The sequence below is a fragment of the Anser anser genome (genome assembly GCF_964211835.1).
Source record: "Anser anser genome assembly, chromosome: 5".
NCBI classification, from domain to species: Eukaryota; Metazoa; Chordata; class Aves; order Anseriformes; family Anatidae; genus Anser; species Anser anser.
Window position 1 is genome coordinate 57,800,483 of NC_139725.1, and position 17,873 is coordinate 57,818,355.

General features: G+C 40.1%; 1 protein-coding gene across 7 annotated transcripts; it reads left to right on the forward strand.

Annotated features, from left to right (window-relative positions):
- The first annotated feature begins 698 nt into the window (after positions 1–698).
- LOC310901007 (inverted formin-2-like) lies at positions 699–17,035 on the forward strand. 7 transcript variants are annotated; one of them, XR_014585522.1, is made up of 14 exons: positions 699–862; positions 1,157–1,664; positions 3,235–3,374; positions 3,874–3,935; positions 5,278–5,380; positions 5,533–5,618; positions 6,683–6,783; positions 8,003–8,073; positions 8,161–8,268; positions 8,868–8,938; positions 10,502–10,631; positions 11,332–11,496; positions 14,122–14,219; positions 15,990–16,117. XR_014585522.1 is itself a non-coding variant. In XM_083839855.1 (13 exons), exons 1-13 carry the CDS (start codon positions 830–832, stop codon positions 16,110–16,112), a joined length of 1,701 nt encoding a protein of 566 aa, XP_083695981.1. In that variant the 5' UTR covers positions 699–829; the 3' UTR covers positions 16,113–17,031. The 7 variants fall into 7 exon arrangements, 6 of the variants coding, with proteins under 6 accessions (XP_083695981.1, XP_083695986.1, XP_083695982.1 ...); XM_083839855.1 differs by lacking the exon at positions 14,122–14,219 and having other exon boundaries at positions 15,990–17,031; XM_083839860.1 differs by lacking the exon at positions 14,122–14,219 and having other exon boundaries at positions 1,157–1,388; positions 15,990–17,028.
- Positions 17,036–17,873: the final 838 nt, after the last annotated feature.

Genomic DNA, 17,873 nt, shown 5'->3' on the forward strand with positions numbered 1-17,873 from the left:
CATAAACATGGTATATATACAACAAGTCTCTGATCCTGTGCTAAACACAAAAATGAAAATATTCATCCAGTTAACTCCATGAGAACTACATGTGCTACTGATATATGTTTTATTAAAGACTCGTGCAAGGGCTGGGATGATGGGAGCCTTGGTTTCTGCCTACATGCAATCCCTGACAGCTTCTGGAACATTGATATTTCGCTCCTCATTCCCTGTTAAACATGTGGTGTCTTAAGGCAAGCTAAGAGTCACAAGCTAACTAGAGCTACTGAGTCTCAGTGTCCCAGGACACAGCTCATCCGTAAAAAATTTAACTGTTTACAAAACAAAGCTTCATTCAGTCAAGCAAATAAAACCCAGTCCTGAGCCAGCCAGGGCTGACTATCTCTGTTGACTTTGGTAGGTCCAGTTCCATGTTTAAAATTGAGCACAAATCCAAATGGGGACATCTGCATGCTGTTTTGCAAGAAAGTTTGAGAGAAATTCTACAGCCTCAGGGCAAAAATAAAGATTTGTTCTAGATTAAAATTTGGTGAAAGGGCAAAGCAAGACTATCTTACTCATGCTTTTGCTTATCAGTCAGTTATTTCCCTGGGTGGTCACAAGTCCCTGAGCAGTTCAGCTCAAGTCATCCTCAGCTGCAGCTTGTTTAATTTATTAGGCTGGAGTTTCTCTTAAAATCCCCACCCTTCTGCAGCTGATATAAGATGTGGTTTCTCAGGAATGACTGACTGTGTCCCTGCTGCTTGAGAAGTCCCCTGCATACAGCATCTGCAGCTACTGCCATAGGAAGAATTCATCTACCTCCTCAAAAGAGAAATCCCACTGAATGGCTGAGCAACAGGGGCAAAAAAGCAACCAGGTAGAGATTTATAATGCTGATAGCATTTGCCCTTCCTTCCTTTATATGCTACAACAAGGAGGTAGAAGGATCAAGAGATTTGCATAAGTCTTATGGCCAATAGCAGTGCCTTGCTCCTCTACTCACACAGCTGAAACCACTGGGAAATGTCACTTGTGAAGCAGATAGAAATGTTTCTGCTATTAATCTAGATGGGAAGGTGGCTGTTACTTCTGTGTTTTTCTGTGGGAGCTAACAGTAGTCAGCAGCTATGGGGAACCTTGCTAACTCATGCGCCTTCTCACTGTCTTGTAGAGCAGCAGTATGGGACCAGGGGAAACCACAGAGAACCTGCTACCAACCAAGCAGTGCCTGAATCATCGCAAATCACTGTCCAGAAGATCTGTCCAGAAGGCAAACAAATGTATTCAGGTTGACCTGGACTTAGAAGAGGAGAACCCCAGTGCAGATCTAAGACTTTCTCCAACAACCTGCCATTCTAAGAAGCCTCAGCAATGTCTAGGGAACCCATCACCATCCCAGCAAGGTATTTCCTCATCCTCCCAAGGACATCCTGCCATGCCAGCTCTGCTACCATTGCTGCCGCCCCCTCCATCCCTTCCTCCTGGGCATAAGGTGCCTCCCCCACCCCTTCCCGTGCCTGGCATGTATGCCCCATCGCTCCCACCGCCTCCACTGTGTGGTAATCCTGCGTGCAACCATCTCACCTGTGGATACGGAGGGCAGCCCCACCCCAAGAAGACACCGACGTTGAGGATGAAGGTGTTTCACTGGCAGAAGCTCCCCTCTGATGTGGTGAGACGTACGTGCCTGTTTGTAAAGAACCAGGCTGATCGGTCCATTTCCCCCATGTCTAAACAAAAATGCTAGTGCTGGGAGCTAGGCCTTGGCTCAGTAATTCGGGTCACACAGGAGGCCCCATTTCTTACCCTCACTCCTTTAAAAAAATAAAAATCAGTAATCACTAACAAATATGGAAAGCCAGAACATTTGCTAATAAATGGAAGAAATAATAGCTTGAGAAAAGCACCGAACTGTGGCCACTAAAATTGAACTTTTTAATTTCTCAGCCTCTTAGTCATCCCTAAGTGATGTTGTAAATGTTAAACTAATTAAGGTGTACAACATCGTTTAATGTTTTACAAAACACTCTGAAGCACATCGGGTGGAAAGATGTGTGGAAAAGCAATGCCTTGTGGTTTTTTTCTAATGATCTCCTGGCACACCATCCTGGAGTGTCTTCTCAGTTGAAGTATTTTTTCTTTTTTTTTCCCCTCTTGCACAGCCAGAATATGTATCAGCCAAGATCTAAGGTTGAAAACCATTGTCAATAGGGCTGGGGAACATGTATGTTCAGGGCAGGATGTAGCCTCCATCTTCATTTTGTACTGACCATGGCCACGTGATTTCTATTTTATTTTTTTCCACAAAAAGTAACACTAAGATCTGTGGTTAACATGGTCTGCCAAAGGGGTGTGTATGGCCTGTTCAGCCTTCAGCAAGGAGAGTGTGAACCCAGTTCCCATTTACGCTGCAGGTTTAAAGCTCGTATCACACAAGACATCTTATAAAAGTGCTCCATTGTTCTTGTCACAAAGGAAGGGGGACATCAGGGAGGTAAGAATTTGCTGCTATGATAAAATACATAAATACGCGTGCTAAAAACTGTTTGGGCCATAGTCTGCTTTCTTGGGCAGTGCTGCAAACCCAGACTCAACCCCAATGACTTCAGTGACACTGTCACAATCTCCCCTGAAGAAAAGGAGGTGAGACCCTTTGTTAAAGATTCTAGTGTTGTAGACCTGTTTGTAGTTTGAAGTACTGTGTGTTATTCAGATGGCTCCTGATGATTCTGGCAATAATGCAGGGATTGGGAATCCTTTTTCCTGCAAGGAGGAACATTTACCTAATTGGGCACTATATCCCCTGTGTGGATACCATAATTCTGCATTGTGTAGCCAATCAGCAATAGTAACAAGAATTTAGAGCAGCCCCTTGGTTTCATCTGCTACCTCCAGTTCAGAGATTCACATGTGGAGGTAATTTTCCAGATTTAATTAGCCTTCAAAACTCAGGAAGGCTGTCTCTGGGATCAGCCACCCTTCAATAATTAACATTAGTCCAGAACTAATGAGCATCATAGAATCATCTCGGTTGGATAAGACCTTCAAGATCATCGAGTCCAACCATCAACATGACCCACCAAGTCCCATCACTGAAGTATATCCCTTAGTGCCACATTCCACACGTCTCTTAAATACCTTCAGGGTCATATTTCATTCACCTTCTGAAGCGTTTTCTTTCCACAAATCACACTGCCTTGAAAGTGCTCCTTTCTCTGTAGTCCATCTTGAAGAGTGGTTCTCTTCTAGAAAGCCATTCCATGTGGGCTGTGGTACCAAGTGGCAGCAAGGAGCTCATAGAGCCTGACTACACAAGCTTGGAAATGCTTTTCTGTGTCCCACCAACGCCACCAAAGGAGAAAACAAGGCCAAAAAAGAATTCAAAAGAGGTACTCAGACTGCTCACTTTTTGTAGATCCTGACAAAATTCTTGGAAGTGAAAAGCTTGTTCACTCTTTATTGTTGGCAGTCTTTTATACTAAGGTATAAAGTCTGGGATATTCTGGTACCCTTTGACTAAAACTGCCTTAAAATGATACAGGAGAGGTTTAGAATTAAACGAGGTGAAGCATCTCTGCTGAGGACACTGCTTAGAAGGGGAGGACTTGGGAATTACAGTGCTAATTCTTAAAAATTGGAATATTCTAAACAAATCATTTCCGTTCTGTATGTCTTTGCAAATCTTAAACATTTCTCAAATAGATCAGATCTCTCAAATAGATCTTACTACATATACTTTTGTAAATTGCTCTGAGTTTGATCAGTTAAGAGCGTTGATAATATTTATTTTTCTTTAGTAATAACATGGCCCAACAAACAAACAAAAGCTCTAAAATTTTGGTTAAAATTAAAGCAGATGACTGCATTTCTCTTTTTATCTTTTGACAGATCACATTCATAGGTCCAAAGAAAAGTCTCCTTCTGAGTGTATTTCTGAAGCGATTTAAGTGGTAAGATTTGGAGATCAGTGTATTTATTTGATGCATGTTTTTCAGATATTATATAAATTTAACAGAAATATTGTATAACATCTATCTTTCTTTAGCAAGGAGTCAACATTAAAAAAAAAAGAGAGAGAGAGGTGTGGTAGTCTCTTTCCAGACAACTAATACCATGTCTCAAACTGTTATTGAACCTAAAACAACATTGCTAATTCCTAAAGAGACAATATCCACAAATATCAACAAAATTACAAGGAAACATCTCTCTATATGGTGTTATTGTCATAAATATCAATTCGTGGTATAAATACCAATATCTTAGGGATATGGTTTAGTGGAGTACTTAGTGTTAGGTCGGAGGTTGGACTCGATGATCTTGAGGTCTCTTCCAACCTAGAGAAATCTGTGAATCTGTGGCAGGAACTCTTAGTGGAGGTTCCTGATTGGATGTTCCAAATTACTTAATTTTTAAGAGATATCTTGAAGAGTTCAGGTCCAACATCATACATAGTTTTTATTCATTTTTTCTATAAATAGGAAATGGTTTCTGTAATTAAGCAAATGGGAATCTGCCAGGTCACAGTCCTCACAGAGGAATGAAATCAAGCAGAAGAAAAGAATCTGTATTAGTTTTTAGCAAAATATCTTTACTTTCAGATTCCATGAAACTACTGTAGGATGAAGATGGATTTTCTACTCTGTCCTTCCCCTTTTGTGCAATGGCCCGTGTTACAAGGGCTTCGAAAAGAAACTGAGGCTAGAAGTTCCTTTATGTTAACAATAAATCATAATCAGTCTGAGGGATTTTTAAAACTTTTTCCATCGCAAACTCTGCTTTCCAATGGAGAAGAGCTGTGAATGGCCTAAGCCAGCTGATATCTCTTTTCTCTGATTCCCTGGGCAGTGGCTAAGCTCTCCTGAGAGCAGTTAGTGGCTGTGGGATCAGTGATGTGATGGATGGGGCTGCTCCGCAGCTGGGTGCTGCCTCTGTCAGCACTGGTGGCTGCCCAGGGCTGAGCTCTCCAGAGCCCAAAGCAGAGCAGACTGGATTCACTTCAAAGACATGTTGTCTGCCAAAGTTATAGGCAAGGATTTGGGGTAAGACTCTGAGACAGTCATAAATACCTCTCAGTGGGAGGAGAGATGTCAAGTTTAGCCTTGGCTTTGCAGAAGGCAGGGAAAGAAATTCAAGAGTAGATCTCTTCTCAGTGATGCTGGACACCCACAGTTAAAGGAGAGCCCTCTGTTTGCTGTGTGAGGATGAACAAAGTTCAGAAAGCACATCTAATCTGTTAGGAAAATTCCTTTAGGCTTCAAACTCTTTCACATGTGGCATCTGTGTTTCCTACAGCTCCAATGAAGAGATTGCCGACATGATTCATAAAGGGGATAGATCCCAGTTTGATGCTGAGATACTGAAACAGCTACTTAAACTGCTGCCTGAAGGCCATGAGGTATGTAGTGAGCATGCTACCCTGATGGTGCTGGGTGTGCTTGGCACCCAGCTTGAAACACTTCCACTGGTAGAGCAGGAAGCTGTGAGCAGATCCTGCGCTGGACACCAGAAGTATCTATGTGGATATTTTACTGTTCTACTCCCTGACAGATAAACAGCCTGAAGTCTTGCAAAGAAGAAAGATCAGAACTAGCAAATGCAGACCAGTTTTACCTCCATCTCTTGGAAGTTCCTAGGTAAGCAAAACTTTCTTTGTTTTCAGCCCGTGAGTGTGACCCTTGCTAGAATCAAGGACTCTGTCTCCTGTACTCTAGTACAGGAAATATTTCTAACAGGGATATTTCTAACGCTCAGTGTTCAGGATAAACCATCTGACTTCTAGTTGAATGGCTGGCTGGAGAAACCTTTCCTTCCCACAGGCCAAGCAGATACCTTTGGCAAACTAATATTAAATTAACCTTGGTATTAATAAGGCTGTGAGAAAAATTCTGACCGTTGCAGTTACTGTATGGCACAAAGGTGCAGACTGAATCCGGCCACCAGGCTGCTGACTCACTCCATCCGTGTTTGAGAGACTCCATTACACAAAAAGGAGGCCACAAACCTAGGGGTGAATCACAGCAGTGCCTGTGCTTTGACCACCTCCCAGATTTTCCTGAGTTCTACCAAGTCAGATGATATACATACAAAGAAACCTTTGTGCTCCTCTTGAAAATACAGCAATATACAGCAATATAAATCATAGGAATAGCCTGCATAAATCTGAACAGTTGCCTCTCCCAGAGCCTGAGATGCTTTTTTGAAACTGTCGTGGTGAAAATGTGGCTTTTATTTTTCTCAGATGTATATCTAGCTTTAAATTTACTTTAGAAAATATATTCATGACTCTTGCACAAAATTAATCCATGGTTAGGCATAAATATCATTAAAGGGCATCACGGCAAAATAGTCAGAATTTCTATTTTGGAAGTTAAAAGGAAAAACAAAAATCCTAGCTAGTGCTGCCCAGGAACCATCAAAAATTATTGCCTCATTATGCAAGGAAATCACTGCCAGATTTCAGAGCAACATTGCTTTCTGAAAGAGGAGATGATAATTGTTTCTAGGATATCTTTGGAAATGTCTAAGTGTTTGATGTATTTATAATGCAGTTCAGTGAGAACGATCTTGTGTCAGACCATTAAAGCGAACATAACAATGATGGTACTGCACTTTGCCTAAAATGGGCGATTCTCCTGCTGAATATAAATTAATTAGGCCCATGTTTTTTGCCACCTCCCACCCCCTCAATCTCTTGTAGCTACCAGTTGCGGATTGAATGTATGCTGATTTGTGAGGAAACAAAATTTCTGCTGGAGTGTCTGTGGCCAAAAGCAAAAGCCATCAGGACAGCCTGTGAAAGTAAGTGCATTGGTGATGTGTCTATGCCCAGTGCTCAGTCACAGGAAGCTCCTCTTCTATTCCTACTATTGATGCTATTTCTAATAGCATATGCTATAATCTAATCAAAATTAACCTTTTAATTGCTGAATGTGTAGTGAATATCAAAAAGGTTCTGCAGATTCCTGCTTCTGGAGTTCACCCTGCAGAACTGTAGTTTGTGCTGTTGTGCCTTGATGTGGAGCTTCTGCTGATACAAATAAAACAAACACATTGCCTCTCCTCCATCAGTGGCCCCTGTAGAGAAGGAGGAAATTTCCTATATGTCAATGCCAGATTTTGTTTGAATATAAGCCGAATTTTTGTGTGTAGCAGTGACTTTTGTCCACAACAACGAGTCCGTTCCAATTTTTCCTCCAGCCCATGCAGGTTGCATGGAGCAGGCCACAGTGACATACCACAATCTGTTCTGGCTTCCAAAACAGATGTCCGCAATGACGTTTCAGAAGCACCCTCCACACAGAATTATCCTTGGTTTTAGTTTTAACTCGGTGCTTTCTGAGTAACCCATGGATTCAAGCTTCACTGCAATAGTTTGAGAGACACTGACCTTTTGTTGAACAGTTAAACAGTAAAATTTTTGTTTATGTTTGTATAGAAAACTTGGCTGTGCCCAGCTGTTTGATGTCAGTGCTATAGGTACTCTTTACTTTTACTATCAACAGCTCCCTGCAGTCTCTCTCTGCCCCATTGTGTTGGGTGGGGTCAGCATTTCTTGCTAGTTTTGCCAAAAAATTGATTCTTACCCCCCAGTTTCTGATGCCCGAGTGCACAACTTCTGGTTATCACGCTCACCAATGATGATAATGAGGCAAAAAAGCTCTTTGCTTTTCTTAACCTAGAATAAATGTACTGAAAATGGGGGCCACTGACTTTCAAAAACTTAAATACTTTTTCCATATGCAGTTCTTTCTCACGTGCAGTGATGACACATCCATACTCCAAGCTTGATGGGAAAAATAGTTTTCCATATATTTGTAGAGAAGAGACCACAATAGAAACTTACTCATTCCACTTCCATTCAGTTGAATTATTTCTGTACTGGCTGATTTCTTAATCCATAAAAGTGGCTTTATATAACCTTGGATGAAAATTTTGTTACCCCACTGTTAAACCTAGGGAGAAACTTACTTCAGATAACTACAATTAATTTATTGAAAATGTCTCTCTTTATTCTTAGCACTTCTTACTAGTCAGCGACTGCCAGTTTTCTGTCAATTGATTCTTAAAGTCGGAAACTTTCTGAACTATGTAAGTAAGATGGTATTTTAATTGCTATATTTCTAAAAACAGCATAAAATACAAATGAAGCAAGGAACTTTTTTCCCTATCTTCCAGGGGCATCACACTGGAGATGCTGGAGGTTTTAAAATCAGTGCCTTGCTCAGACTAACAGAAACAAAAGCAAACAAAAGCCACGTTACTCTGCTTCACCATATTTTGGAGGTACAAGGGAACTGTCAAATTATTCCTGTGTGTGTTATTCTCTAATATTAATTCCTCAAAAGCTAAGGGGCTTTAATTTTGGTACCACCCCACCGTAGACATCTGGAGGGTGAGCCTCTGTGCCTGAAATATGATGAAAACTTTGCCACCACTCTCTGGGAAAGAAGGATAAAACCCATTTGCAGCAATGTTTAGGGAGCTAACATTAGGTTTTCTTCCTCAGGTTTGCTTAGCGTGTCTGCTGGCTGTTTTCTCTCTCTTCTGCCACTGCTCTCTCATGGTGACATGCCTTCCAAATGCATCTGTCAGATGAGGTTAATTTTAGTGATACGAAGAAAAAAAATCTCAGATCAGCTTGTGCACTGTAGCAGCACATGGGATGTAAGCCTGAGCAGTTAAGAGCCTCTTTTTTATTTCTTCTTTCCTTCCCACAGTTGCCAACTATTACAGAAAAGAATAGGTGAGGCTAAACTTACCCCAGGACTTATAAGGAGGAAAATTGAAGTGTTAATTTTTCAATTCAGATATTGTTCAGCTTGAAAGACTTTCTTACTCTTTGACTATCGGTGGAAGGTAACCATCTTTCACTTCAATTTTAGGAGGTTGAAAAAAACCATGCAGACCTGCTGCAGCTTCCCAGAGATCTTGACTTTGTTTCCAAGGCAGCAGGGTAGGACATTATTGTTTGTTTTTGTCATGTACGAATTGCCAGCCTCTTTATAGCCAACAAGGATCTGAGTCATTTATGGTGGTGTAATAAGGTCACAGGACTTCTCTGCTGTGTGAGCGAGAGTTTCCCTTCTGACTCCAAACAGTTTTGAGATTTGTAAATCAATCTGCTTACAACTTTTTCTGTGGTGCTCTGTGTGATTTTTCTTTTGAATGTTCCTGTACTACCTTAGAGGTAAAACTGAGTAAATAGTGAACTTCATTTTTGAGGATCATATTAAGAATTATGGAAAAAATGTATACATTTCCTGAAATTTTTCAGTCATATTCATGTGCAAGGCCATCAGAAGCTACTTGGGTCAAGGAGGGAATGGCTAGGGCAATTTACTAGCAATCAGGAACCACAGGAGTCCCTGAGTTAAATATCAGCAAAAGTTTCCAATACATGTGGGTAGAGGGGAAAAAAAAAGCCTGGTTTTGGTGAGTCTAACACCAGCTCATTCTGTTCAGCTCAAAAGAACCATGTGGGAGATATGCCAAATTCAAAATCCAGATTTATTGCACCAGGATTAACATTTTTACTCTTGTTATAAATTCATGGGAACCTTGCAGTGTTTTAATTCCCCTTGTAACTAGAAGCAGAGGTAACCTGTAAATCTGGAGGTGGATTGACATTAAGTAGCTCCTAAATAATTAAAAGGAAAAAGTATTTTAATTCAGCAATACAGAAAGCATTAATATAGGATTAGGGCTTTTTGTGTTAAGGTTTTTGCTAGTTATCTGTGCAGAATTTAAGTTGGATGTTGTTGTGAAGCATCAATTTCTTTTTGGTTTGGGCAATAATAGAGATACTTTTCTTATCTGAAACTAAATCTTGCTGATGAAATAAAAATAATTGCTCTCAAGTCTAGTCAAACCCTCAAACATAAAATTGATCTGCTAATTAATACCCAGATAGCTGTTTATAGTGTAAATCCTGCAAGGCATTCTTCTAACGCTGTTCACATCTGGATGCACCTTGTAACACAACATCAGGTTTTGCCTATTCAGTTATTTTTTTCTGGCAAAAGTGTCTGTTTGAAGCATAAAATATTTGTTGGCTCTGCAGCGTAACGTTTGGCCCTCCACGTGAGTTAAACTAACTGAGGAGAGGCATAATTTTGGATTATAAATAGATGAGGGAGAAAAACAGCGAAGAGGGAAAAGAACCACTTAAGTAATGACAGTGTTGGCACAAGAGATGAGTGTGTTGTCTATGAATAAGAATTGGCTGGAAACTGTGGAGGTTTTTGGACGCTAGAACAGTGAGATTCTTCCTCAGGCTTTCTCGGTAGGTAGCACAGGCAGGAGCATGGCTACTTTCTCAGATGGGGGGTTGAGAAAACACTCAGAAAACGCTGAGAGAAAAGGGTTTATATGGAGGAGAATTACCTGCAAAAGCAGGGTCTGAACTGGGCAACTAATCCTATATTCATTTGGAGAGATGTGTTCACAATAACCTTTTAACTTACTGAAAACAAAAGATTCGCCCCTTTAATTACTATTCCTTTTGTGGGCCTTTCAGGTTTCACTTCGATGCTATGCGGGCTGAGGCAAGTGCCAATTTGAAGAAACTGTTGGAAATAGAGAAGCGTTTATTTCTGTCGACGGAGGATTTAAAAATACAGCACGCAAAATCTGTTCAAGTATGTAAAGTGGGTACAATGCTTTTCCCATCCTTCTTTCCAAACACTTTCAATCTCTTCTCAAGAGAAAACACCAAAATTTGGGTGGCAAATTGGCACAGAGGTCTGTGGGAAGGGGGTCCTAACGATGAGTGCTGTGGTAGACGAGGGGCACATTTTTTTCTCCAATTCTGCAACGTGATATTGTGATAAGGAAACAGCTGAGGACCAGGCAGCTCTGCATGTGGGCAAAAGAAAGGAAGATGCTAAAAATGAAATGTAGGATACAACTATAAATACGTATAGGACAGTAACATGTTTTGTCTCACTGTTCTTTGGGGGAAAAAAAAAGAAGTGAACAGATTTACAGAATGCTTTTTCTGCACATATTTCCAAACAACCTAGCTTTAAATATTCTCAGAACGGGCTATGTAACTAAAGCTAGAAGGAACAAGTGTTGGTGCTGTGTATCACAAAGACTGGTCATCCCAGGTTGTGCCAAATTTCCACCTGGTTGTACGACGAAAGTGGAAGCATACAGTGCATTGCCTTGGTCCAAATGAAACTGAAGGTGATGCAGACAGTTCAGTTAAGACAATATTGCACAGTGTGACCCAATCTTAATGGTCAGCTTTTCAAAACCCAATTGCTCAGTGTTAATTGGCTTGGGTGTTGGGTCTTGGGTGTTGTTTCTTAACTTGCATAAACTGTGTTGCAAAATGTGTCTCAGGGCAGCATCAGTGCTTCAAAAGACCTGCAGGAGGAGTTTGCCAGCATTGAAAAGAAGAAGGAAGAACTTGCTGATTACCTTTGTGAAGACCGAAAAAAGTTGTCCTTGGAAGACGTATTTAACACAATGAAAACCTTCAGGGAGCTCTTCCTCAAGGCTTTACAGGTGGTTTTCATTTGTGACTCTTTAGAAATAGATTGAGAACTTTCTTCTTCTTCTTCCTCTTCTTTCTTTATTTTTTTTAATGACAAGAATTATTTTTTTTCTACTCCAAGCTGGGCTACCAAAACCCTGGCTCAGGAGTAAATGAAAGTAACTGCTTATTTGCTCGCAGTCTACAGCAAGAAATGATCATGTGGGCAAATACAATTTTATTTTATTTTTTTATTTCTATTCTTTTGTTACAGAGAACTAAGACCTCTCAAAGATGTTAGTCCCACTGTAAAATTATTAATTGGGCCTCAATGCAATAGGAGCTTGGTGGCATGTGAAAGAATGAGCAACCTCTGACATGTTTTACAGCCTTTGCCAATAGGCAAAAAGTAAATTTTCTAATAGGCAAACTCTAATTGGAAAATACTTTTACACGTAGATATTTTACTGCATTAGTTCAAAACTGCATGTTTTGTGCCCACTACAAAAGTGCAAATCTCCTTATTGGCAACTGATTTTTTTTACAAGACCTTAGTCCTTGCACTAAGGAGTAAGAAAACAGCAACTTCACCATAAAAGTTGTGCAGACCATTATCCAATTAGTAAACTTCCAGTTCACATTCCCTACTGCATACATCATGCCTGAAATAATGTACTTAAGACCTTTACTGGAGGTCTTCAAGAAACGTGTAGATTTAGAACTTGGTTGAGTGGTGGACTTTAGTTCTAGGTTAAAGGTTGAACTAGATAGTCTTAGAGGTCTTTTCCAACCTGAACGATTCTGTGGTTCCCTAGGGTTTTCATCAAGCCAGGTGATAGTGTCTTCCAGTATCTGTATATACATATTACTGACTCCAACAGAGCCCAAGTGTGGATTTGACATTTACAATTATTGCCAGAATAGACACATCTGTGCTGAGCAATGTCAGGGCAAGAGAGAGTGAGGGGTGCTTTAGGGGAGATCATAGTTTCAGATAAATACAAAGGAGCTTCTGAGCAAGTGTCTGAAGACAAAGGATGAAAAAGGTATTCTCTATGTTCCTACTACCTTCTCCTCCTGTGAGACACCAGGCTTCAATTTTGCAAGCCATACCACTACCCAGGCCCAGAAGCAATGTGATAGTGCCACAGAGAGTCTGGAAAAAAATCCTACAGACCACACATCCTTCAGCAATATACTTAGCCCTTCAAGTTCTTAAAATATCTATGCAGGAAGTAAAGAATTAGGAGAGTCAAGAACATCATGGCTCAGGATCCGTGGAGAGCTACACTGGAAAGCTGCCAGGAAGGGTAACTCCAGAAAGTGCAGGGCTTTTCAGAAGCAGTCCCAAATAAGAGTTATGTAGTGACCTAGTACGGCTGCAGAAGATTTAAACTACATTTTTGGGTGCTGCTTTTTTCACAGTCCTTTTGTCTGCACACCATGCAAACTCCCTTTCACCCTACTTTTTGTTCCGTTTCTCAGCAGCTCCTCACCTCAGAGGTGCCACGACTGTTAGCCACAATTTATGCACGTTACCTCCGTTACAGAGCTGTAATGTAATCTTCTCTGTCTTTTTGCCTTGCTTTCTGCCTGTCATTGTAGTAAAGACACTGCTTGAAACTGCAACATCCTGAAAAGTTTAAGGTTTTCATTTTTAAAGCATTTTATTGTTTTGTGATATTGATTTTTACACTGGAATCAGACAAATGCAGCATTTCTTTCTATTGCCATTTGACTTAGGAGTCTTTAAGGATAAATTGTCACTTATTTTGATGTGAATGTTCTGTTTAAGCAGGTCTCTTAGCACTACAAAAATACTTAATGTTATCTTTCGATGTTCACATCAAATAAGAAATCATTCTGATAAATAGTGAGCTTTCACAGGGACAATTTGGTTTTGTTACCTTCTCTTTTTTTTTTTTAAACAAAGTTCTTCTCCATTCCTGAGGGCTTGTTCTGGTTTCTTATCCCTCAAGGAACAAAAACATATCCACACAAATGAAATTTATAATATGAATCCGCTTTCTTCCTCTCCATCTACTTAAAGAGGAAAAAAATTTTTCAGACACCACCCCTGACACAGAAAGGAGCTGGTTTTCACCCAGGGCTGAACGTTCCCCGACTTCTCAAAAAGTCAAGGGACCAGATGGCAGGAGGAAGGAGATGGAGCGAAAATAGCTTCCCAGCTCAAGATAAAAAACAGAATTGCAGATACACTGAGAACTGAGTTGTAAAATTGCGGGGAAAAAAAGAAACACTGTGATTATAGAGGATTGGGAGAAACATTTTATTTCCCTTAGCACTTGCAGCTGTTCAAAGAGGGGAGCTCCCCACAAAGAGGCTGTCTAATTTCAGGAAAAGGAGAAAAAATGTTAAACAAAATCTGCTCTAGGAAGCACTCAGATGATCATAGAGGTTATACAGACAGCGCTGTGCAGGGATAGATTCTCTGAGTGCTCCCCTAGGATAACCGAGCTGGAGCAGCTGCTCCTCAGTAGGGTGCATATGGTGCTGGAACAGAATGTGCTTTAGATAGTGTGGGGATAAACAGTTGTCATGGAGCGTCTTCTAATTCAAAGATCAAGTAAGTATCTAACATCCCACAAAGTGTAAATCCAAAATGACACCCCTTTTATTTAATCTCATCCATACAGCTGCCTTCAGTAATCCAGGAGATGGAGAAAGGATTGTGAACATTCATTCCTCTGCCTTGGTGGATTTTCTTGCATTGAAGAAATTCTGTTAACAGCATGTTGGTGTCAAATTGCCCTTTTTTTCTTTTCTTTTTTTTTTTTTTAATTTCTCTGAACAATTCAGTTTAGGCTGGCTCAACCCATAAATTTTTTTCCTAAGGTGTTTTGGTTTGCTTTCAGTACAGTGCGTGCTGCTTAGGTAGCAGGACAACATATCCCTGAATTCACCTCTTTAATTTCTTGTGGCATGTTATATAGAAAGATTCTCCCAGGGCTCGCAGATCTGCAAGCCTCTCAGCAGCCATAATATCTCCAAGACAATATGCTAAAACACAGCAGGAATTTATCAGGCAAGCACGTGGGAGGTATACAATGATGAAAGGCTTTTAGCCTCCCCATAAAACTTCACCAACTGTACCTCTTTTTTTTCAGAAGCACTCTCCATTTAGGGAAAATGTATCTTTTTCTTTCTTTGTCAAGAATGCACCATTTTAATTCTTGTTTTCTAGGCATCCAGGGAAGGTCCCCATAACCTTGAGCCTACAATGCTCCTGTATTTCTGAGAGACTAGCTCTATTGATCTTCACAAGTTTGTTTCATTTGTTTGGAAGTTTTTGTGGAACAAAGGATCCTAGGCTTTTATCTTCTATAAAAGATTTAAGAAACTTGTGCGTGTTTCTTGGGACTTCTCATGGAAATAGCGGCAGGTGATCCATAGCAATCAACCATATCTATCAGTACTATGAGACTGAGTACTATCAGTACTATTTTGTGCTGCCAAACCCCTGCAAAGTAGTCCGGACGTCTCAACAGGAACCCTATCTGTACTAATCATCAACATCTTCCTGGACATTATTAAATTTTGTAATATGACACAGCAGCACACTCCTCTTAGCACCACAGATCCCTACGACAACAAGCCCAACAACCACTGATCTACCTACAACACATTGATTGCAACCAGTCCGCAGCTAATCTAAAGCAGGCGATCTTCCAGGTGGTGATGGCAATGTTCTGATGACGATTGCAGCTCTGGAACAAGGACTCCATAAGGTTTTAAGAAAATGGCTTTTAGTCATCTTGATGTCTTGCTGCAGCAGTTAGCATAGCAGTTCAGAGCTACTCTCTCCTACGACTGTGTTTCCTACCAAAACCCAGAAACACTCCTCCACTGAGTAAAGGTCTTCCTGTACTAGAAGTAATCATTCAGATTCTTTCTTTTCCTCCACAAACCCTATCATCCCTGTACCAAAACCTCTAAGGAAACCAGAGTCCTATCTGTCTGCATAAATCCTAACAGGACTGGGATTTACGCAGCCTGGGCATGTCTGCTGCTGAACACTAGTGTAGAAATACATCTGGCAAATTTAATGGGAGCTTGAAGAGAAACTGTGAATTATTGTTTAACAGAGTTGAAAGGTTCCTGAAATTTCTGGTAGAGATCCCTGAATGCAACAATATAAAATCAAGGTTGCTACAAGATAAATACCTAGAATGCTAATTAAGTTAAACAAATGTTGTGTTTTGTGGACAAAGGGATTCATTAAGAATCCCATTTCAGTCCACAGTTGAATCAATGAAAAAATCAGTTAAAGCAATGAACTCATTTGCTGGTAACATCATCAGATAGGGAAGGGATTGACCAGGAAGCTTTGTTGTGCTATTTGCTCTCAAACCCCAGCAGCTGAGCAATGTCATTTTTAAGTGTTTATAGGACATATTTAGCATTGCTTTTCATTGCAAACTGAGTATATTAACTGGTTTTTTGTTTGTTTCCTCTAGTAAGTCGTCTTATTTAATTTTCTGTTTGTCATTTTGTCTGAATACAGGAAAATCAACAAAGGAAGGAGCAAGCTGCAAAGTCTGAGAAAAGGAAGAAACATCTTGAAGGAGAAGATGTGAAGAGGCTAAAAAGAGAGGATGGAAAGAGCAGTATATTTAACAAAAAATAATTCTGGTTTTATCAGCCACTCAAGTTAACTAGAAGTAAATGGTCTGTTTAGCTACGGATGATCTAATAGAATAAGTGGGATTTAGCCATGGTTGGTGTCCTTGTCAAGCAGATAGTGTAGTAAGACAGCAATTTTCAAGTACATGTGAATGGTCAGAAAAAATCACGATAGGGATGTCAGAAAAATTATCACTCCCAATGAGGAAGTTACTACCATTTTACTTAGAGGCGAGTAATAGCCAGGTATTGCTCTGAAGAGTTGTTTGAAGGCTTTTAGGGAATATAGAGGTTGCACATTCTTGAACTTCCAAGCTGTACAGTGTCACTGTGGTAGGCAAGCTCCGTCAGATATTATTGTTACCACAGCCTCTGCATTTTTCTGATTAGAGTTCTGATTCCTTAAAATGGTTACATGTGCGCTTTAATGAGTGCCTGCAATTTGCTGAAAAATAGCAGATTGACTTAACTGTAGAAAAATATTTGCTGTGCAGAGCTGAGCTGGGTATGAAACATTTCTGATATTAGTATTAATGTATGTATATTTTAAAACTATATTTTGGCAAATACCTGACATTCAGTTTTCTTGAAGATTTCTGCTGATAACATTTGGTTGTGATTCTTGATTCTTCAGAGTACTACTGCAAAAATGGCATTAGTAAATCTGAGTTGGGATCATGTAAATACTACCTTGGATGCTCACCCCTTGGAAAACTCTGTTTTTCATTGTATCTCTTGTCTAAATAAATGGCCTTCTTTTAGCTCCTTTTTTCAAAATTACTCATCTTTAGAAATGTATTTTAAAATACATATAAATATATTGGAAACTCACCAAAGCAATGTTTTCCATATTGTCTTGACAAGCTGTACTGCAAATATGTTTCACCTACTTTGCATACTTGATGTAAAGCTGCAAATTCAAACAATAAACCTTTTTGCTGTAAATACAGAAAAGTAATTTAGTATATGGTAAAATAGAATTATAAAGCAACATTCAGCAGCTGTAAGGATTAAAGGCGTGCTTCAGCCCTACAAAGAGCAAGAGCACCAGACCAGAATAGATACTTTCGCCACACAGTTTAGATGAAACTGATGTAATTTTGGGTCTCTTGTGAAGATGGTAGATTTATTTCTTGGGATATAAACTTAAACATGAAAAAGAGATGTTAGACTCTGATTTATTTTTTAGTATTTATTTTAGAAAGCTGTGCCTAGCACCGGTGACAATGCGAATCAGACATTTTTATAAGCTGGTTTTATCTCCCTCTTGATATGATGACACAAACCGTAGAGGATAGGGTATAACATGGCAGGGGTCTGGAGCTCATTTTCAGATTCTTCATCCTATGTATAAAGTTTGATTTTATTTATTTTTTCATTTTTGATCATATATTTAGCACATGAAGTAACCACTTTCCGAAGGAGGGAATGAAGAGACAGTAAATTTGGTGAAACAAAAGGCCTGGGTCCACAAAGAATCACACACACCTTTCACTTCACAGGTATCTCCCTTGAAGTCAGTGATATACAGCACAGAGGGGCAATCCTGTGCATAAACCTTTAAGGTCTCAATCCTACAGTCTCCAAATCTCTGACCTTAACGCCAGTCACACGCTCTGTTAGTGTCAGTATCTGGTTTATCCAGTTGTCTGAGGATCATTTCTCTGCAGTTGACAGCCCTGCCCCAGACAGCACACAGCAGCAAGGGCTCAGTGCAGGCATTAATCTCACTCCCCCCAGTCCAAATAGAAGATGTGAAAGCAGA